A 22,690-nucleotide genomic window follows, 5' to 3' on the forward strand; every position below is an offset into this window, starting at 1 on the left:
ATAATTTAGCCTTATATTATTATTTCTGCAACTGTTAGATTTTATGTAAACATATTTTCAATACTGAAAGTGTATTGCCTACAACTCAAACTACAAAATTGGGAGACCTATATTGTGCGTAAATTATTCCGGTCCGTAACGGAAATCACTAGCAACTTGTTATTGTTTACGTTTTGGGCACCTAACTTTACTGCTCTATAAGCCTATACCTGTCAACGAATTCCTAATGCAATAATCCATTGGATTCAAGCCCGGTGATTGGGTGGCCATTGTTCTTTCGAGATCATGTTATTCGATGTTTTTTTTTTTAAAAACTACTCTGTGTGTGTGTGTGTGTGTGTGTGTGTGTGTGTGTGTGTGTGTTTGCTGATATTATGTGCGATTGCTCCATCTTGTTGTAATATGAAATTGTTTAATTGGAGTCATTTTAATACTTATCTTTCACTTATCTTACTGAACATTTGCCTTCTGCTTTCAAGATCATCATGCATTGTAACTAGGGGCGGGGCTTCTTAATTTATTTAGGTTTTGATTTATCTATTTATTTATTTTAATTCTTTTACTCTATTATTAATCAATTAACAAGTTTCTGCAGAGGGCAGTGTTACCTTGGCTGTTGGTTGTAAATGACATGGGTTGTCTTTATATATATATATATATATATATATATATATATATATATATATATATATATATATATATATATATATATATATATATAATATAGATATATATTAATGTTTTCATGTTAATTGTTTTGCTTTGTTCTTTTAATCAAGGACTCGTGACAGTGGAATATTCCAACATGACATAGATAGAGTTAAATAATTTAGTAAATTGTAATATTCTATGACAAGGTCACTTATCCGCCGATGTAATACGTCCCATAAAATGGAGACATTCAAACTTATGAGGACTATGGAGCCGGAGTTTATACCAAAATATCTAGCGACTGTTAGTGGTTATTGCTTGCTACCCTTTGGCCTTGGTCAGGTAACCGGTCTCTCGAAACGTACTTTCCTCCAGATCCATACAGACGCAGTTATCCAATCATTCATTCAAAGACAATGATTGTGATAGAAAGACACTTAGTGGAAGGAAAACGGACACCCAGGGAACTGAAGTCTAACGACTGCAACAAACCGAAGGCTATTTGGTCTAGTGGTTTGACATTCGCTTTCGGATCGGGAGGTCCTGGGTTCGAGTCCCGCTCTGTGCGGTGCTCAGTGGAGTCATTGGAAAGACTCTTTAATCACATTTTCTCATCATACTCAGATGTAAAATGAGTACCCGACCTTTTACAGCGTTGTCTATGTTGGAAAAGATTGTAATACCGCCTAACAGGCGTCATGTCTCGCCCTAAACGTTAAGTGTTGCTATTGACGAGGGACCCATTGTAAAGTGCTTTTAGTACGTTAAGTGGATATTGCTCTTTTTTTTTTTTTTTTTTTTTTTATTTTAGAAGGGGGGCCGAGACTGCATGAGATGAGGCATCGTAAGAAGTCGGAAGAACGAAAAACAAAACAGATTCGTTATGCTGACCCCGCGTTTTTTGGGGGTTTTTTGAAAAAAAAAAAATATATATATATTTCAAAATTTTGCAAAGAAAATGATGAATTTTGCAGAAGAAAATCAGTAAATTTTACAAAAAATTTTCAGGTTTCTAAATATGTTGTATCACACCTTACAACTAACGACATGTAACCCATGTAATAAAACATCCCCGCGGAATTACGCAATTTCAAACTCAAAAATTATGGGACAAAAAATGGCAAATTTTGCCAGAAATTATGCTGATTTGGAAATAGGCACAAAGTTAGGAAAACAAAATTATAATGAAAATCTTCATCACCGCGGAGAAGGCAAAATTTGCAAAAATAATTTTTATAAAGAATCAAAGAATTTGTCAAAAAATTTGCAAAACGCGCAGATTTTGCGGTTGCAACGCAAATCAGACAATTTTCTATATTTTGCGGCGGCAAGCTGTGCAAAAAACGGCGGGGCCAGGTTGTGGTAAAATATTGGGACTGAAATTAATAGTCAGTTATTCAAAAACAGAAATAGATTGTGAAATGAATAGGTATTAATTTTGACGACACGCACTTTGGGGAAAACAGTGCCCCGTTTCACGCATGGGTTCATTGGGTCATGAGGGTCACGGTCAAGGTTATTCGGCACAATCGACACTCTACATCACACACATACGTTTCTCGAGCTTGACACACACACAGTTGACAGTTTTTACACACTGATACGTTATATATCGTAAAGCTTGAGCGGATTAAATAGGTTCTTAACTTTTCTTTATGTGGCACGGAATTTTCCTATTTATATTATATTCGCCCAGTTTTAATTGTATCTTATCCGTGTGAAAATTAGGTTAACTTTTTTTTTCTCGTTAAGTTTGAGAAAGAGAGCTTCAGTTCGGTCACAAGTGATTTCCTTTTCATTTTTTTTCGCTGGAAGAACAAGTACAAGCCTTTCATTTTCTCTGTCTGAACTGTCCACGTAATCAATTATTCCTTCCCTTGTTCACTTCATTCTGATACAATGTCTCGCAGTTCGGTCAGAATTTTCCAGTCTGGAAGGAGTATATGGAACTCCACTAATTTCAAAACATTCAACACAGTTTCACCCATTTTGTGCCATGCATGCAGAAAATACACGACTACACCACCCAAAGGTAGGTTGTAATTTTTTGCCTTTGTTTAAATATTTAATAATTGTGCTTGTAATGTCATGTGCTAAACTGTCATCTTCAATCTCCTTCATAAATGTACCTGGTAGAGATAGAGTGTTAACCAATTGTTCTAAATTTGTCCACTCTGACACGCTGTAATAATCTAATAAATATATCTAGTATTTCACCACTGACTGACTGGTGATGATATGATGCCATTTTAGGCCTGCACACTGTTAGAGGAATCCTAATGAATGTTCACCCCCAGACATTACAAAGATCCAATCCCTCTACCCTCCAACACCAACATCAGATGGGGGGTAGCTACTCAGGAATTATTGACGTCAAAATAAAAAGGTGGGGATGGGAGGAGTAGTCTTTGACCATATATTTGTGATACCGACCCATAGTCGAGAATAGCATTCCTTTCGCCTCTGCCCATAGCCTTCAGAAATGTATTGCCTGGACCAAGAAAAAATATGCCAAAAGACAAGTGTAGACCACAAATGAAAACAAACCATGAGTTATATTCAATAATTCAACCAATGGGATCATTTGTTTCCTGGACCACGACTACATTAACAATTCACTAGGAGGTGTAGCCTATAAATGACGTCAAAAGACAAGTCCTAGGGTCAAGCTAAAGTTAAGGAGGCTTGTGTTCTGCCTGATCTACAACAGGGGCCTGAAGAAGAAGTGTTTGAGGGATTGGACTGAAAACTCCCATAGAGATGAGAAAAGTTACCCTCTGTTCGGAAACAATGTTTAATGAATTCTATAACAACAAGAATAGGCAATGGCAAACCATTCTTGTAACTTTGCCGAGTTAACTGCATGAATAAGTCCAAAAAGTTAAACGGTGACAGCGTAAAGGGGAGCATGTTTTCACGGAAGACTGCTGCCTCGCTCGGTTGGGAGCGTGATGTTCGTCAGGTCACACCGAACCGTCAGCCAGTTACTAGGCGAAATAAATTTAACAAACGTGACAAAACCAAAATTGGGACATGGAATGTCAGGACCTGTGCCCAAAAAGGAAAACTAAACAACATTCTAAAAGAAATGAAACGGCTCCAAATAAATATTCTTGGCCTGGCAGAGATGAGATGGAAAGAGCAGGGAACCATGTCAAAACAAGAAAACAACACGACATATAAGATCATATGGAGTGGTGGAACCTCTTTCCAAAAAGGAGTAGGGATGATCTTAGACCAAAAATCAACCAAATTTTACAAAGGGCACGTAGCAATCTCAGACAGAGTTTTGCTGGTTAAGCTAAGAGGACCTGTAGTTGACACCAATATTATTCAAGTTTATGCACCAACAGAAGAGGCGACAGATGCAGATATGACAGAGTTTTACCATTCACTAGACAAAGCAAAACGAATGTGTAAATCACAAGAAGTCCTTATGGTAATGGGGGACCTAAATGCTAAGATTGGCAGAGGCAGAGATGGTGACATAATCGGACCACATGGACTCGGAGACAGAAATGAACGAGGAAACATCTGGGCAGATTGGTGTAGAACAAATAAATTAATGATTTCAAACACCTGGTTTCAACAACACCCAAGAAGAACCTGGACATGGCAATCACCAGGGGACAGAGCAAGGAACCAGATAGACTTTATAGCAGTATCATCAAGATTCAGAAATGGCATATTAAATTGCAAAACCTATCCAGGCGCCGATGTAGACAGTGACCATGTCCCAGTTGTTTGTACAGTAAGGATAAAGTTTAAAGCGATTCAGAGAACAGCTGGTAGAATAAAGAGGGATTACAGGTTATGCAAAGACAATGGCATACAAACAAAAATGAGAGAAGAATTTGAAAATGCACTCATGATACAAAGCCAAAGTGAACCTGATAACGAAAAATGTGAAAAACAATTTGATATATTCCAAAAGTGTGTCAAAGCAACTGCAGAAAAGCATTTACCAATAGCTCAAATAAACAGCAAAAAGGAATGGATGACAAATGAAATTCTAAACCTATTTGAAGAAAGACGAAAATGCAACAGAGGGTCTGCAGAATACCAAACATTGAACAACCACATTAAATCCAAATGCATCGAGGCACACGAGAACTATCTAGACTGGAAATGCTGCGAAATCGAAAGAGAATACAAACCCAACCCCCAGCAAGCTCACCAAAGAATAAAAGAACTATCAGGGAAAAGGAAAAGCAAAGCAGCAGGAAGTTGTATCCAAAACAAACAAGGGGAACTGCTATTTGAAGAACAACATATAGAAAGCCGATGGGTAGAATACATAGGCGAACTGTACAATGATCCAAATAGAAATGAACCACCACTGAAATTCAAAGAACCATTAAGCGGACCAAACATCACCAAAAGTGAAATTGAACATGCCATGGAACGAATGAGGGATGGTAAAGCAACAGGCCCTGATGAAATATCTGTAGAGGTATTAAAAAGCCTAGGAGATCTAGCAATTGATGAACTTCACATATTATTCAACAATATATACAATACTGGGAAAATTCCAGAAGATCTCTGTAACTCTATTTTCATAGCAATACCAAAGAAAGCAGGTGCAGTCAGATGCGAAAATTTTAGAACTATAAGTTTAATAAGCCACATCAACAAAATACTGTTGCATATAATTATCAACAGGCTAAGGAATAAGATTAACCCCGAAATCGCTGAAGAACAATATGGATTCCAACCTGACAGAGGGACAAGGAACACAATATACCTCCTCCGTGTTTTAAGTGAAAGAGCTATACAGGTTCAGACCCCACTATACCTCTGTTTTGTCGACTACAAAAAAGCTTTTGATAGAGTACGCCACGAAGAAATACTAAAACAACTGCACTCCATTGGCGCTGATGAGAAAGACCTCAGACTCATGCAAACATTATACTACACCCAGCAGGCATCTATCAAAATCGGAAACTCTACAGGAAATTCCATTCCTATTAAGAAAGGAGTCCGTCAAGGGTGTGTTGCCTCACCAGATCTGTTTAATCTATACCAAGAAACAATCATGAGGGGCATAAATAATATGGAGGGAATAAAAGTAGGAGGTCACAACATAAATAATATAAGATACGCAGACGATACGGTACTCATTGCAACATCAGAAATCCAACTTCAAAAGATTGTTGACAAAGTGGTAGTAGATAGTGAAGCCAAGGGAATGGAAGTGAATATCACAAAACGGAATGCATGGTAATACAGAAAAACCCCGAAAACAACAACACCTGCAATATAACGATTCACGGCGAGCAACTTACCAACGTAGAAAGTTTTAAATACCTAGGTTCAATAGTGACAACAGATGGAAGATGTAACCGAGACATACGAGCAAGAATAACTCAAGCCAAACAGGCCTTCATGGACCTGGGAAACATTTTGAAAAACAAACAGATGTCGTTCGGGATTAGATTCCGAGTCTTGAAGTGCTACGTGTGGCCAATCTTGTTATACGGATGCGAAAGCTGGACTACAAATGCAGAAACACAAAAGAACATTGAAGCTTTTGAAATGTGGTGCTTGAGAAGGATGCAGAGAATATCGTATACTGCACACAAAACGAATGAAGAAGTGCTAAAACAAACATACCAACAAAGGAAACTAATGCCCTTAATAGTGGATCGACAACTATCCTTTTTCGGACACATAGTAAGGAAAGATAAGAATGAATACCTGGCAAGTTGTGGAAAAATACCTGGTAAACGCGCCCGGGGGAGACAAAGAAAAACACTCATAGACCAACTGAAGGGCTTCACCAACCTAACAATCCAAGAGCTGTTTGAAAAAGCAAGAGACAGGGAGGAATGGAGAGAGATAATTCATGCAGTATCCGAAGCCTGGACCAGGCATGGAACCTAGAAGAAGAAGAAGAAGATAACAGCAAGGGGAGAAGCTTGGTGGCAGCCAAGGTTTACTGAATTTACTGCCTTTGTGAAGGAGTGCACCAGCATTCAACTCCAAGAAAACACCACACCGGGCCAATTTCACTCTTCAACCAATGCCTCATCATGTGTATAAATATTTGGTAAAGCTATCCGATGAAAGTGTCTTTTGGGATGAAACAGTTCATGTCCACTTGACAGCTATGTCATGTCAATTTGGTGGTTATATCATTGGTAGCTTCTAAAAAATCTGCATAGTTGGTGTTCCCAAGTTGAACAGTTTTTGTCGAGGCCATTTCTGTAATTTTGTTTGATTTTTATTTGTATTGAACTAAAAAAAAGTCATTACAAAATATTTTTCAAACATCGAAACAAACATATGTATGTAGCAAGGTAAGGCTGAATCTGAACCAGGTTTTTTGGGGTTTTTTTTTGTTTTTTGTTTTGTTTAATCCTTACATTGAGAGACTAATTATCGTTCAAATAATAATTTCTTCCATAATTCATCATGATAATGACTGAAACAATACCTATCACCAAGATAACAGTTACAATGGATTTTGGCTTTAATAAATCTTAAGTCGCATAACTGTCACTGCTGTTTTTATGGAAACACAGAGCTATAATTTCAGCTAAGATTAGAATTGGACTTCACCTCTTAAGTTTCATAGCATTTTAACACTAACCACAAAATACTCATACTCATATTATGGTAAAAGTTTTATTTATAAGTTAACCTTAAATTTTATCTTCTGACTTTGTTTCAGATAAAAAGTTGTTCACCCCTGGTCCCCTTGGTGTAACATTAAGGGTCAAGAAAGCCATGTTGAGAGATGTTGGATCCAGAGATAAAGAATTTATTGAAAATGTTGCCTTTATTCGTCAGAAACTTCTAGAAATTGCAGGTTAGATAAAAGCAAACAGTAGCCACATTTTTAGCACCTAGATGATATGCTCATAAGAAAAACATTTTAAAGTGTTTCCTGTTCATCCAGGATATTCAGTAGTTTGGTCCAACATTCTGCTTTGTGCTCTAGTGGTAAGACACTCACTTCAGACTGTTGGATCCTGGGTTTGAGTCGTTTTTGCTCTGCCAGATATTTCTCTGCCACCTGTCTAGATTTTAAGAGATGCCAATGTTTTTATTGTTTTTGATGGTTTTTGGGCCCAAAACGTTCCGTGTTCGGTATTTATTTTGTTCTTTACCGAAGCTGTTAATTACATATTAATTGTTATGGTATACATTGAAAAGACTACAAAGTTGACTTTGATAGAGATCAAATTGCCATGACGCTGTAATAAACTATGTTATCCTCAAGGTACGGTACCTGAGGTTAGTCAGTGCTAATAATAATTGTTTTAGAATTGGAAACATAAAGGTGAAATGAAGGGCGGAAATTATGGTGAAAATCTCTTGTCTTTCTGAAATTTTACTTGTGACAAACCTTCTTCTCTCAATTTCTACCAAATGGCTTCATAAAGTGCTAAATGTTAAAAAAATGTTGATATATCAGAAGATTGGCATTCATAGTGCTAAAGTGTCTCATTTTAGGGAGAGAATAAGAAACTCATAGTTTAAATAAATGGCTGAAATGTTGATAGAAATGTTTCATTTTCTCAAATTTTACACGAACCTTCTCAGATTAATTCCAATCTCAGTACATAAATATCACAGTTTGATTTTTCTTTAAACTAATAGACTTATCTCATTCAGTGTCAAAATGCCCATATTTTGTTCTTTGTTCTCTAGACAATTGGCTATTATTATGCAACTGCTATGTTGCTTTTTTTTTCCCCCCTTTCATGTAGGTGTGGCTGACGGCTCATTCTCCTGTATACCCATACAAGGGAGTGGAACTTTTGGTGTAGATGCATCATTTCAAACATTTTTTCCTAAAAACGGAGGAAAGGTATGTCCAGAAAATGTAGAAATTCCTTTTGAAAAAAGAACTGTACCATATCTTAGTCAATCAGCTACCCAATCACCACTTTGCTGATTGAGGAATCATTTTTTTGTTTTGATTGGCTTGATGGAGATTCATGCCATGTTTATTTTGTTCTCAGTCTGATGCTCCACCTATTAAATTACTACAATATTATAGGAAATATTGAAAACATTTAATTCAACTTCAAGTAGCAACCGACATTTCTCACCCTGATCTTTTATTTTCCATCGTAAGTAAACATTTTGTAAGGTCTAATTTTCAAACAGTTTATGAAAATATGAAATACATATTCCCGTATTGTATTTAAAATATTTGATGTCCGGATTAGCACTTTTTCTGATCATTGATTGTTGAATATTCAATCTACCCCATGTCAGGCCCTTGTGATAGAAAATGGAGCTTATGGCAAAAGGATGGTAAAAATATGCCAGTCAGCGGGAATCGACCACCATGTGCAAAGCTTCAGAGAGGATGAGATTGTTGACCCAGAGATTATAAAAGACGCTCTAAGTGGCAGGACAAAGTATGATTTGGTGTCAATAGTTCATAGTGAGACCAGTTCAGGTGCCATTAACCCGATACAGGAAGTTGGAAAGCTGGTCAAGGAATTGATGCCAGGTTGGTGATGCAGAAAATTTTTAGGAAGTTTATGACTCTTTAGTTAAATCACATTGCAAAGTTTAAGACAACCTACCTTTTCTATGCTATGCATGAGGCAGAGCTAGAAAAAGGAGAGCTTGTGTTGCAAAGAATGAAGACAACATTCAATTAAGGAGGAGGACGATGTGATGACAACAGTAAAAAACGGAAAGAAAAGGAGCAGAGATGGAGTAGGTGATTTAAAAAGGAAGAGAGGAAGGGGATGACGAGGGAGAGGAGATGGAATGGGATGAGGCTGAGAGTGAGAAAGAGCAAAAGAGGGGGGGGGGGGAGGTGCAGGAGGAGGAAGAGTGATTTGAGAGCAACCCAACAGCCACAAAGTTAAAGAAGCAATCAAACCATCAAACTTTACATAATGCAATTGGTCAAAACAGAGTTCTAACCAGTGCAGACAAATAGAAGCTCACACAAATTATAATCTATCCAGGCAACAGCTAGACATAGCAACAAATTACAACCTACTTAATATCTCTTCCTAAACCTATGTTATGATGTCATTGCATAATGCATCAGAGAAAACAATTGGTTCAACCTAAATATAAAAAGAAACTCCAAAAGAATTTTTAATGACATTTCAATGGGCCAATGACAGTTTCTGACATGCATCCTAGCGCATACATTAGTAGGGGGGAGGGAAGCATAATTTGATAATTTGGAACATTGACTAAGCACAAAATATCAAAATCCTGAATCTTGAGGACCATGTTTATAAACTGATACCACTGTATTTGAAGTTACAAATCATGAAACATACTTCCTTAATCATGACATTTATAATTGTCTTAAAATCCAGATGCTATTTATCTAGTGGATGCCATCAGTAGCTTTGGTGCTGTCCCCATCGACATTGAGGAATCAAACATTGACATCTTCATTAGTTCCTCCAACAAATGCCTTCAGGGAGTGCCAGGATTTGCCTTTGTTTTGGCCAGGAACAGCGTCTTGGACAAATGTCAAGGTAAGTTTAACCTTTAAAGGTCTCGATAGATCAGTGGTAGAGTGCTCCTATCACAAGCAAAGGTGCTGGTCAAGATTTTTTTTTTCTGGCCCCTCCATCCATCCAGCAGTGACTAGCTATCAGGGTCTAATAGATCTGACAGAAAGTGTGATAAACCAGTGTCCTATCAATGGTGTTGCAAGCAATTGTTACTGTAATTTGAAAACAAGAGAAATAGAAAAACTAGGGCTCCATGGACCTATTGCTCTTAAAGACTACTTTTTAAAGTGTTTGGCTCTAAAAGAATTGAACTTTAAAAGGATTAGGACGATCATATAAAAGAATAACAAAATATTAATAAAGGAAATGATTTAGACTTAAACCATTCCTTTGACAAGGATAATTGTTAAGAAGGGTTTCAAGTGTGAAACGTTTCTTGTTACTGTTATATTAATTTTTGTTCAACTCTTATAATGAAAATGTAGTTTTATTTTATATTCCATTAATTAAAGAAGTAAAATTATGTATACTTGACAAGAAAAAAGCATCTCTATCAGAGAGCCTTATAAAACATTTTTTCACCGATGAAGGTTTCCATGTATTGATAAATAGATTGTCTTATTTTTATCCTATAATACTAAAAAACTAATTGCATAAATCATAACACTGTATTTTTGACCCAGTTTCAACCTCTGGCATTATTTTTTTTTCTTTGGATTATTAACCCGCATTTTGCACTCCACACCAGGACAGATTACATAAGTCATTTAAGGGATGCACTGGTAATAGCATCTTAGAATACCCATCAAGGGTCTATGAAGTTGTATAATCTCATCTAACTAATCTTATTTATATTGTTTTCTGTAAACAATTATTTTCTCATGTTCGTCCTCCCCCATGATCCTCAGGCAACTCCAAAAGTCTGAGCCTTGATTTGTATGATCAAGTCAAACAGCTGGACAAGACCAGACAATTCCGATTTACACCAGCCACTCACTCTATGTTGGCATTCAAAGAGGCCTTGCTGGAATTTATTGAAGAGGGATACGTTGAGGGAAGGTCCAAAAGGTAAAATGTCAAGGGGCTCACTTGTTAGGATTACAAGTTAACATATTTAGGACCAACCTATAGTGTGCTGCCTCGTTGTCTTGTGGTATGACTCTCTCGCATTCAGGCCTATAGATCCCTGATTGGAGTCAAATGTTTAGTATTAGTTTTGGAAGATTATTTTTTTTCCTTGTAAATCACCTCTATGTGATGCTTTGTAAGTAATGTTTCTGTGTTTGATATCGGGTGGTCACAACAAAAAAAAATGCCGCTCATTATCGGCTTGTACGAGGGCTCTTTCAGAAATAACCGAAAAATGCCCATTGCTCAGCAACCAGTGGAGATTTTTTAATTCTGTAAACGACATGATATTTCTTATTTCCTTACGGATATTCCCAGAAATTATGAAGTGCATCATTTTGCACAATGAATTTCTAGATGATTTTAAAGATGGCGGCCCACCTTGAAACTTGGTCAAAGGAGGAAATCAGAGCTGTCATACGTTTTTTGAACGCCAAAAGTCTGAATCCTACCGAAATTCATAAAGAACTTCAGAGTGTATATGGTGAGCATGTTATAAGCCGTACACAGGTCTCTCACTGGTGTAATTTGTTTGAAGCCGGCCATTCCGACTTGACAGACTGGGAAGGGAGAGGGTGTTCAATAACTGCGACATCAGAAGACAATGTGAAGCGAGTTGATGAGCTTATTCGTCAAGACAGGAGGTTGAAATTTCATGAAATCGCAAGCAGTCTTGAAATTTCGGAAACTTCTGCCCATAGAATTGTATTTGATGAACTTGGCTACAGAAAAGTCAGCGCAAGATGGGTTCCTAAGCAATTGACAGACAATCATAAAGAACAAAGATTGGACATCTGCAGGGAACTTTTGAGAAGAAGCAAGAGCTCACGCAGGGTTCACGGGCATACTGCCAAAGCCGGCGGAGACTTTCTAGGGTACGATGTGACTTTTCTTGACAGCATAGTCACCGGTGATGAGACTTGGTTGCACCATTGCACCCCAGAAACAAAGCAAGATTCGATGACATGGAAACATCCATCCTCACCTGTCGCGAAGAAATTCAAAGTCATGCAGTCAGCAAAGAAAATAATGGGAACTGTTTTCTGGGACAGTCGTGGTGTTATTCTGTTCGAAACCTTACAACCTGGAGAAACAATCAATGCTGCAAGGTACTGCCAAACTCTTGACAAGCTTAGGGAGGCCACTCGCAGAAAGCGCCCAGGGCAGTTGACCAACGGGGTGATTTTGCAACACGACAACGCTACACCCCACACAGCACGAGTGACGCAAGGTTGGCTAGAGAAATATGGATGGGAGGTTTTGCCACACCCACCACACAGTCCAGACCTCGCACCATCTGATTATCACCTCTTTGGGCCACTGAAACGTGAGCTGGCAGGAAAGCACTTTGATGTCGATGAAGAGCTTGTTGACCATGTGCGGAAATGGCTACAAAACCCTGACGGAAATTTCTTCCAAGAGGGTATCTATTCCATGGTGCGGCGTTGGCAGAAGTGTGTCGACAGACTTGGCTGTTACGTAGAGAAATGAAGGACGAGTTTAGGTATGAACACGTGCAAGAATTTTGTTGATAGCATAAAAAACGCGGATTTTACAGGCATTTTTCGGTTAATTATGAAAGAGCCCTCGTATCTCTAATAATATTCATTGAATTTCTTTGAAATTCAAAACGCAAATATAACAAATCTTTATATTATGTAGCCTGTCAAAATTTCTTGAATATGAATTGAGAAACAAAAAAGATACAGTGATTTTTCAAAACTGTGTTCAGAAATACAATATCAGAGAAAAATGATGTAACATTACAGAGAGTAAAATGGCGATGATCTTACTTTTGTTGCCATTTTTAGCTAACATTAATCATGTCATTATAAACATTATTTTCATCATAATTCTCATCATGTAAGAAATCGTCTATGTAGCACATTCACATACCGATTATGGTGCAACGATTACAAAGCTAGCACTTTAAGTGATCAATATCACCGCTGTCCTCTTTAATGACGCAACTTTATCTCTTTTTCCAACTTGAAATGCACTTCCAAATTTCCTCAATAGTTGCCTCCTCCCAGCATAAAATAATTCCTTCCTTCAAGGTTTCTCCTGTGAATGGGGATCTTTGTCCACTATAAACCTTTTCAGTCAAAGAATTCCAAATTCCGTAATCCATTGGATTCAGGCTGGGTGATTGTGGCAGCCAGTTGTATTTTGTCAGCAAATTGTGTGATTTATTGGCGAAAGCCTAAGATTGAATAAACTCTAAACTTTGAAACTTTGTCTTTCTCAATGAAATGAAAATTCTAAGTATGTGTTCTTTTACTCATATGGGATGTAGCACCATCTTTTTGAAAAAGGAAATTCATTCCTTGATAAAGGTGTTACAAGATTTTATATTATTCAAAAACTGTTAATCTAATTATTTTGATATTTTGCAATTCTTTTAATAAAGTATTGTTCTAATAGTTATAAAAATTTGAAAATATATCTTTATAACTTTTTACAAGTAAATAAGTAAATTAAAGCTTTCATTCCATTTGACCATTATTTATTTCTTCGAGCTTCAAATTAATTCCTAATCGTAAAAAGCTCAAATTTTGTAATTCTGATCATTTAAAATTTTAATTTCAATGCTTAGCATCTAGTTTCCCAGGTATAATACCAGATTAAGGCAGTGGATTGCAAACATGGATATATTATTATTTCATACAGATACATTGAGAACCGAGACATTCTTCGTAAGGGAATGTCAGAGTTGGGATTCAAAGAGTTACTGGATGAAAAGTCAGCTGGTTACATTATCACCTCTTTCAAGTATCCCAATGACCCAAACTTTGATTTCATGGAATTTTACAACAGACTTAACGAAAAAGGTAGGTAGGAAGAAAGAGGTAGAATTTACAATACATCAGAAATTTATAAACATCTTACAGTGTGGTGGTGTTATTTGAGTTCAATGTCGGAAATAGGCATTGGAAATTGCCCAATTGTTATTGGGTGACCGTGTCCTTTCCTTATCACCAGGCAGAGCTTGTAAAATTGAAAATTATGCAACTGATTGTTGTATTGATTAATAACAGCAACAACAACAAAGAAAAAAGCTGATAAAGAATATTATCCATGTCAATGTTACCGTACAACCTTTATCAGTTTAAGCTGTTTCTTATCATACCCTGAGCATAAACCTCATATCAAACAATAATCAAGATGGGTTCAACGTCAGTCATCAATCAATTTATCCTCGTTATTGGATTTTTAAGACTGAATAAATGAATCCAATGTTAGTTGAAGTGAATTCCATAATGGGTTGGCTGATTAAGAAATGCTGTCTATAAGTCACAGTTATAAGTATTAGTTAAGAAAGTAATTTCATTTTCTCTTTTACTATTGCTCAATCGTATCCTCAATTTAGTTGATTTTTTTTTCTTCAGTCCGCATAATATGCATGAGTTTTAATAATATTACTCCTGACTTTGATACCATTTGTTAACTTTTTCCATAAGTGACAAAAGAGTAACGATGACTATAAGCATTAGCAAGTTGGCTCTACCATCAAAACATTAAGTTAAATATATTTAAAGGAAAACTTTTTAAAAATATTTTTAATACATTTTATTTATTTTGTGTTTGGCGTGTTTTGCTTCTTAACTTGAGAAATAGTCCAAAATACTTTTAAAATTGGTTGATTAAAAATTAGGGACACATTATCAAGTGTTATTATTGATGGTTGATTTGAAATTAGGGACACATTATCAAGTGTTATTATTGATGGTTGATTTGAAATTAGGGACACCTTATCAAGTGTTATTATTGATGGTTGATTTGAAATTAGGGACACATTATCAAGTGTTATTATTGATGGTTGATTTGAAATTAGGGACACCTTATCAAGTGTTATTATTGATGGTTGATTTAAAATTAGGGACACCTTATCAAGTGTTATTATTGATGGTTGATTTGAAATTAGGGACACCTTATCAAGTGTTATTATTGATGGTTGATTTGAAATTAGGGACACCTTATCAAGTGTTATTATTGATGGTTGATTTGAAATTAGGGACACCTTATCAAGTGTTATTATTAAAAATTCTTCTCCTTCATCATAATCTCCTTCTTCATCGTCATCTCCTTCTTCATCGTCATCTTCTTCTTCATTGTCATCTTCTTTTTCTTCTTCTTCTTCTCCTTCTTCTTCTTCTTCTCCTCCTCCTCCTCCTCCTCTTCCTCCTCCTCCTCCTCCTCCTCATCCTCCTCCTCCTCCTCTTCTTTTTAAGTCTGTAACTTCCATTTAGAAGATTCCACAGACCACAGTATTTTTCTTTGATTAGAGATGTGAGACTTTTCCAATGCAGTCCTGTGGCAAATGTTTACCTAAGTTAATAATTTTGGGACTAATATTACTATTAATTTTTTTTTCGGACATGTATTTTACACCAGTGCCTGTTCACTAAATGTTTCTTTGATGGAATAAGATAGACGGTTTAGTTAATCATGGCTAAAGTTTTCAATATGTAAGATCAGCTCTAAGATTGTATTGATCAAATAATCAGAACCTTTTCCTAAAGTGAAAAAATCAAATAAATGTTTCTTTTTTAAGGAGATTAATTTTTTTAAATTATTTATTTATATAAATTTATTATTCTATTAGTTAATGATCAATGCAGTGGTCCCGCAGTGGTCCCATGCTTTAGTTTAGATGAGACCTTTTGAGTGGTTTATGACTTAACATACAAATAGATTTTGCCTTTTTTAATAAGTGAGTAATGATGGCAAAGCATTGTCTTTAATTTTCTTGTCGTCATCGTCAAGCTTGGCATTTACATGACCTATAAGTGTTGGTAGCACAATGTAACTTTCAAAATGGAACATTTTTCTTGAATTCGTTAATATAGCAACATCATCATTTTGCTTCTTTTTCTTTTTATCTACTAGTTATAACATCATTATTTTTTTGTCATGCACAGATCTTGTGATATACCCAGGCAAAGTTCTTGATGTCGATTCCTTCAGGATTGGTAGCATTGGTGACCTTCACCCTGAGGACATGCACACACTAATGGCAGCCATCAAGGAGGTGTGTCGGGATATGAATATAACAATTCCTGTAAAATATTAGTGAAAGCTTTCCTTGGGATGATTCTTTGTTTTTAAGGACATCAGACATTTCTCCTGTGGGTTTACAATATTGATGCATTCTTTCTGGTGGAAGTAAATTTATCTATCTTCCTCATGGTCAAAATAACTTCTTAGAACAGCTTATCGAAGACTGTAATTGAGTAGGGGATTTTCAAAACGTACTTAGTCCCATTCTCATCAGTCAAAGAAAACCGCAATTTTATGTCATTTATTTATTGACTTAAATAGGAAAATACTTATCTTGTGTATCTCATAGAACTATACCTTGAGTATTTTGAATCTCAAACTTTTCCCTGGTGATTCTATAGAGTCCAAAAGATAGCTTGAGATTTTTATGTCATTTTCTATCAGGGTATGACTTAAGAAGTTTTGAAAGTCAGCTACTCAATTCTGGTTTGTTGTTTTTTCTCTTACTTTTTTTACTATTTATAAATCATATTAAGCCCTTGTTGAATTATATGCATAACAGAAGTAGTTGATTTTTTTAAATTTTCTTTTTTTTTTTTTTTGGGGGGGGGGGGGGGTTGTTTGTTTTTGTTATCTTTATCTGACAAACTTTCTTATCTTTATTCCCTTTTAAACTTTTATGTCATTATTATGAAGGTGAGAAATTAGTCCATTTTGTCGGTATTTCATTTTATGTCCATTTTATCCAAAGTGCCTTGGATGATTTGATGAAATCATCTCCACCCCTAAACCAGCCTATAGATTCACCATTATACTAATTATGCTATTGGTGACCAAATCTTTGTATTCAAATTCATGGACGTGTTTGGTCTTAAACAAAACATGAATGTTATGAAGTGAATAACAAATATGTTTTAATGTGTCACTTTAATTAGATGGGAAAAGGATTGTTGAGACAGTATTTAATGTTTTACAAAGAGAGAAATATTACATTCCCTTTACCTTGAGGATGATTCTGGCCATGGCAAATTCAGTACGTGCAAGAATATTTGTCAACAGGGAATTTTTAAAATATGCATTTGCCTTTTTGACACCAAAAGTTTTTGTTTAAATTGGTTCTTTGAAACTGGTATTTTTGACATTTAGAATTTATTTACAGTCGGGTCTCAGTTATCCGTACCTTAAAATGAAAAGTTTCACTGTGGATGGGTTCTGGATTTTTCAAAACATTTTTTTGTTTTTTAAAATGATGATCTGGATTATTCTAGGAATGGAGTTTCTTCAAACAGAAATTTGACTGTTCAATATCCTAGCCTAGATTTTTAAAATATAATATTGAGGTTATTCATATGTGATGCGGTACCATTTTAATGTACACTCCTATCCAAAGATTCAAGATTTTTCGTTTTGAAGTTGTGTATATTTGAGTGTCGCATCTTGAAGTTGTGTATATTTGAGTGTCGCATCATAGAATTATTTTGCTCAATGTGAGATATTGATGTTTATATTCTAAGTTCCTATTTATTTTTATAAACTTTTGGTTAAATGGACAATATATGTAGTATGTTCGCTATTAATGGATTCATTGTGTCAAGTATTGTCGCATGCATTATCTTTGTTATTTACTCATGTGTGTTTGTTGATATTTTAAACATTACAATTTAGGCTTGATATAGGATTGAAAGGAGAAACACATCAGTATTATAATATGTATTTATTCAATGTTTTGATGAGTTGTTTGTTCTAGAGGGCTGATAGGCCAATGGCTACAGCTCCAGATTGCATACAGCTCTTCTTTGTTGCCTAGTGGGAGATTGTGAAACATTTCTGATGGCATATTTTTCTCTTTTTCTGTCGCATATCTTTCTTTTATGTCTTGTTTCTTCTCTCTTTTAAAACAAAAAATTATTTTAATGAGACTTCGATAATCTTTTCTTAGCACTCTCACCCACTTGTAGCTATTGGAATTCTTGGTACATTTAAAATACGACCAAAAGTACTATATTTCGGACTGTGAATAAAATTTCTGTCTAAAAGATATTTTTAAAATCATAACTACTGGGTGGGGTTCCTGGCCTCCCATAGTGGGGCAGGGTGCCACTTGCTGTGTCTTCTATCCCCCTTTATCTGTTTTCCAACTTGCTTTCTGTCTTTGTATTGGAAGGAGATTACTAAGTTTTGTCCTGGCCCTGGCCAGAGTCCGTGGCTGGGAGGGAAACAGTCAAATGCATAGTTATTGTTTTGAGAGATAATATTTTTTTCCTTGTAAATCATCTCTCTGTTATGTACTGTTATTTTTTTTCTTTACATAACAGTTGAGTGTATTCCTCTTAGTGGGGACTTGTGCTGGTGTCTGGGTGAGACATTTAGGTGATCTCAACTAAGTATGCTGACAGTGTGCTCTTGGAATCTACACCGGTTCTCTATTTGAACCATTTTCCCTTTGTCTTACTTTTTCCTCAAGTACTTTTTAATGTATATCTAGAATGTTTTTACTATCCAATTTTCATCCTTTTTACTGGCGCTGATTTGACCTAAATGTGTTGCAAGCACCGTAAAACACTTGAAAACAGACATAAAACGTAACTATATTATTGCTCCATGTAAAGAAGCTGAAATAAACCACTGGTTCTTGCAGGGTGCATGTGTGTGTTTGAGTGCAAAGGAGGATATTTTTGCATTTCAGATGATGTATCTTTCTATACATTTTGAGTATATAAAAGAATATCAAATGTTTTGTTAAAATATTTTAATGAAATCCATGCATTATATTATTGGCTGCTGTTTTTGTTGTTAACTGATGAAAGGTTTTGAGCTTGAGACATTCCTTGTTTGGTATTTTTCAAAGCTGTAATATTTCATTTTTGTTTCAAACTTATACAGTCTGAGAAGGGCTTAGTATTTAACACTGTGCATTCATTCATTTGAACATAAAAGCTATTTGTAAAGCTCATTGTAACAATCCTGTTGTCTTAGACTTTTATTTTTCAGTTGTAGTTTGTACTTAAAACATTTTGATTTAAAAGCAACATAGCGTTGAGAGAAAAGTAATGCTACTGTTTTTAAACTGTATTGTTTGTTCTTCTGTGAAAGGGAAAAAGAGTAACGGATACTCTTCTTTGCCTTTGTTTATTTTTTGTCTGAAGTGAAAGATAAACGAAATCCAAATCCTTTAATTTGAAAACTATTGTGCCATTTTCTATTTCATATAAACATTTATGCAAGGTGTACTTTAAGCCTACTGGATATAGTCAATCCCCCCCTTTCATCTTTTGTGTCCTTGTATGTGACTTTCCATCTTTGTCTTAAAAATTTGATGTCTTGCTTTTTTCCAGGCCTTAGTTTGAACCGTTGTCGTAAGGGTGTATGTTTATCCGTGGGGGATAATTTCTGTCTGTTTGGATTACAGGGGTAGACAACCACTAGGATATAGACTAACGTTATTTGTTGAGAAAGACTTCTTTGTTTTATGTTCTTTAGTAGGGTACCTGTCGCCTAAAGTATTCTGTTTTATAATGGCAAAATGCCATGTTGCAATTTGGCCAGACAAATTGTATACTTCATATTTCGACTGATAGCCTGTACCCAACTTGTTAAAAAGTCTTACACCTTGATTGAAGTTTATAACACTGAAAATTTTAAAACTTATATAGCTGTCTTAAAAGCTGTAAAATCGGTCTATTCATGTTAAAGTTTATTTTATTATGTATTTTAGATCACAAGGAATTCCATATATATATATATATTCATATATAATACACTAGTTGACGGTAGTTGGCTATTTTTTCATTCCATATATCTTTTATCGTTTACTGTAACGCTTTCTTTTTTTTTTTTTTTGACCTGGAATAAGGCAGCTTATTTTGTTAAGACTGTCTTGAATCTGGCGTCATGAGGGAGGCAATCAAATGTTAATGTGTGTGTTTCTGTTATAGAGATAATACTAGACCAATATCATGTAGACCAGCTCATGGGGTTCCTGACCTCCCATAATGGGCAGGGAGGCACTTAATGTGACTTCTATCTCCTTATATCTGTTTTCCAACAAGCTTTCTGTCTTTCTCTTGGGATGAGATTACTTGGTTTTGTCCTGGCCATGTCCAGGGTCCTGGGAGGGAAACAGTCAAATGCATAGTTTTGTTTTGGGAGATGATATTTTTTTCCTTGTAAATCATCTCTTTGTTGTATTGTTATATTTGTTATTTTGAATGTATAATGTAAGCATTTGAGTGTATTCCTCTTTGTTGGATCTTGTGCGTGTGTCTGGATGAGACTTATAGGACTGGGTGGGGATCCTGACCTCCCATAGCGGGCAGGGAGGTACATACTGTGTCTTCTATCCCCTTATATCTGTTTTCCAACATGCTTTCTGTCTTTGTCTCGGAATGAGATTTCTTGGTTTTGTCCTGGCTCTGGCCGGAGTCCTAGCTGGGAGGGAAACAGTCAAATGCATAGTTATGGTTTTGGGAGATGATATTTTTTTCCTTGTAAATCATCTCTCTGTTATGTATTATTATTTTTATTTTGAATGTATAATGTAAGCATTTGAGTGTGTTCCTCTTTGTTGGATTTTGTGCTTGTGTCTGGATGAGACTTGTAGGTGATTTCAAACTAAGTACATTGGTGGTATGCTCTTGGAATCTACATCTGATCCCTATTTGTTCTCAGTTCCCCTTTGTCTTACTTTTTCTTGGGTGCTCTAATTGTAATTCTAGAACTTTTTACCATCCCATTTTCTTCCTTTTTACTGGCGCTGATATAACCTAAATGTGTTGCAAGCGCCGGAAAACCCTTAAAAACAAAAAAAAATAAAAACAAAACAGACTTATAGGTGATCTGAAACTAAGTACATTGGTGGTATGCTCTTGGAATCTACATCTGATCCCTATTTGTTCCTAGTTCCTCTTTGTCTTACTCTCTCTTTGGTGGTTTTATTTTAATTATAGAACTTTTTACTATCCCATTTTCTTCCTTTTTACTGGCGCTGATATAACCTAAATGTTTTTCAAGTGCTGTAAACCCCTTAAAAACAACAACCAAACAACAAAACCAGCTCAATAAATATCTCATGTATGGTAGAAACCATCTGGGTGTCACCCTTTTGATGTTTCTACTTATGTCTAATCGAGATTTCTATTATACTCAAAACAAAACACTTTTTTTTTGGTCAGAAAACTTTTAGTCCAAATATATTGATCTAATCCTCAACTCGTCGTAAAGTCTCAGACAAAAAGTTTATATTTGAGAATTTTCTACAACTTGGGGATCTTAAAATGTTATGTAAGACAGACTTTGAGTGGTCCCAGACTAGGCACATGAGTAGATCGCTGTTGATATATTTTTTCTTTTGCTCTCCTTTACCGACTTTTTCTTATTCTTTGACTCCTTGGTACTAAGAGTTGCAAGCCCTGAACTCTTATCATCTATCTTACAGTTCTGTGCGTTTTATCATGTTCTAGGCGCTGCTATGGTGGACAAGTGTAGCAAGCATATATTTTACCCAAACTGTTTATTTGTTCTTCATATCGATCTTCATACCTTATTTCCAACATTCTTTTTAATCTGATTTGTAAGATGATTATGGAACAAACCTTTATGGTCTAGCAATGCTGAAATGATGACAGTGTCATATGTAATGGTAACACAGAAACCAGAACAGTATCATGTTTATTAGTAAAACTGAAATAATTGTTGCGTTGTAATGATAAACAATATTTTGCACTATTTTAGATGTATATTATTATAATATATTGTGTATTATGAAGGCGATATCATATTTTTGGGGCGAGATTTTGTCAGAGGGTGTGTTGATTACTCAGTTTTATTTTCATCACCTAGCGGCCATATTGTATTGAGTTAGTCAAAATGAGATTCTGTCCAATGTATATTACGAGTACATGTATTATTATATTACATCAATTTTTATCTTAATGTCACAATATGCTGGGTAAGCAAGGTTTTATTATTTCACGCTTTTCGCTTATTCCAAAATATACTCGATTCTCATCTAAAATATAAGTATGGTCCAATATTTTAAAACGATTTGGTCTCTGAGTTGTAAATGTTATGTGACGTCATGTTTTGGTTATCCCATATGATGTACACTATTCTATTATTACATTCCCATAGTGGGCAGGAAGGCACTTACTGTGTCTTCTGTCCCTCTATATCTGTTTTCCAACATGCTTTCTGTCTTTGTCATGGAATGAGATTACTTGGTTTTGTCCTGGCCCTTGCCGGATACCCTAGTTGGGAGTGAAACAGTCAAATGTATAGTCAGAGTTTGGGGAGATGATATTTTTTTGTCTCGTAAATCTTCTCTCTGTTATGCATTATATTATTTTTGTTTTACCTATATTATATGATTTGTAAACATTTGAGTGTGTTCCTCTTAGTTGGGGCTTGTGCTTGTGTCAGGATGAGACATTTAATTTAGGTGATCTCAAACTAAGTACACTGAT

General features: G+C 35.6%; 1 protein-coding gene across 1 annotated transcript; it reads left to right on the plus strand.

Annotated features, from left to right (window-relative positions):
* The first annotated feature begins 2,173 nt into the window (after nucleotides 1-2,173).
* On the plus strand, nucleotides 2,174-22,268 carry LOC144969050 (2-aminoethylphosphonate--pyruvate transaminase-like). The gene is made up of 9 exons (XM_078908032.1): nucleotides 2,174-2,683; nucleotides 7,325-7,462; nucleotides 8,367-8,467; nucleotides 8,881-9,121; nucleotides 9,957-10,121; nucleotides 11,009-11,168; nucleotides 13,899-14,059; nucleotides 16,151-20,515; nucleotides 21,061-22,268. The coding sequence occupies exons 1-8, from the start codon at nucleotides 2,551-2,553 to the stop codon at nucleotides 16,300-16,302; spliced, it is 1,251 nt and encodes a 416-aa protein (XP_078764158.1). The 5' UTR covers nucleotides 2,174-2,550; the 3' UTR covers nucleotides 16,303-20,515; nucleotides 21,061-22,268.
* Nucleotides 22,269-22,690: the final 422 nt, after the last annotated feature.

Source organism: Berghia stephanieae, chromosome 1 (assembly GCF_034508935.2).
Source record: "Berghia stephanieae isolate SIO BIC M18660-M18661 chromosome 1, UCSD_Bste_1.3, whole genome shotgun sequence".
In the NCBI taxonomy this organism is placed as follows: domain Eukaryota; kingdom Metazoa; phylum Mollusca; class Gastropoda; order Nudibranchia; family Aeolidiidae; genus Berghia; species Berghia stephanieae.

Coding starts and splice junctions, on each gene's coding strand:
- LOC144969050 (XM_078908032.1), top strand. CDS start 2,551: ATGTCTCGCAGTTCGGTCAGAATTTTCCAGTCTGGAAGGAGTATATGG. Junction 2,684..7,324: donor CACGACTACACCACCCAAAG/GTAGGTTGTAAT, acceptor ACTTTGTTTCAG/ATAAAAAGTTGTTCACCCCT. Junction 10,122..11,008: donor CGTCTTGGACAAATGTCAAG/GTAAGTTTAACC, acceptor CATGATCCTCAG/GCAACTCCAAAAGTCTGAGC.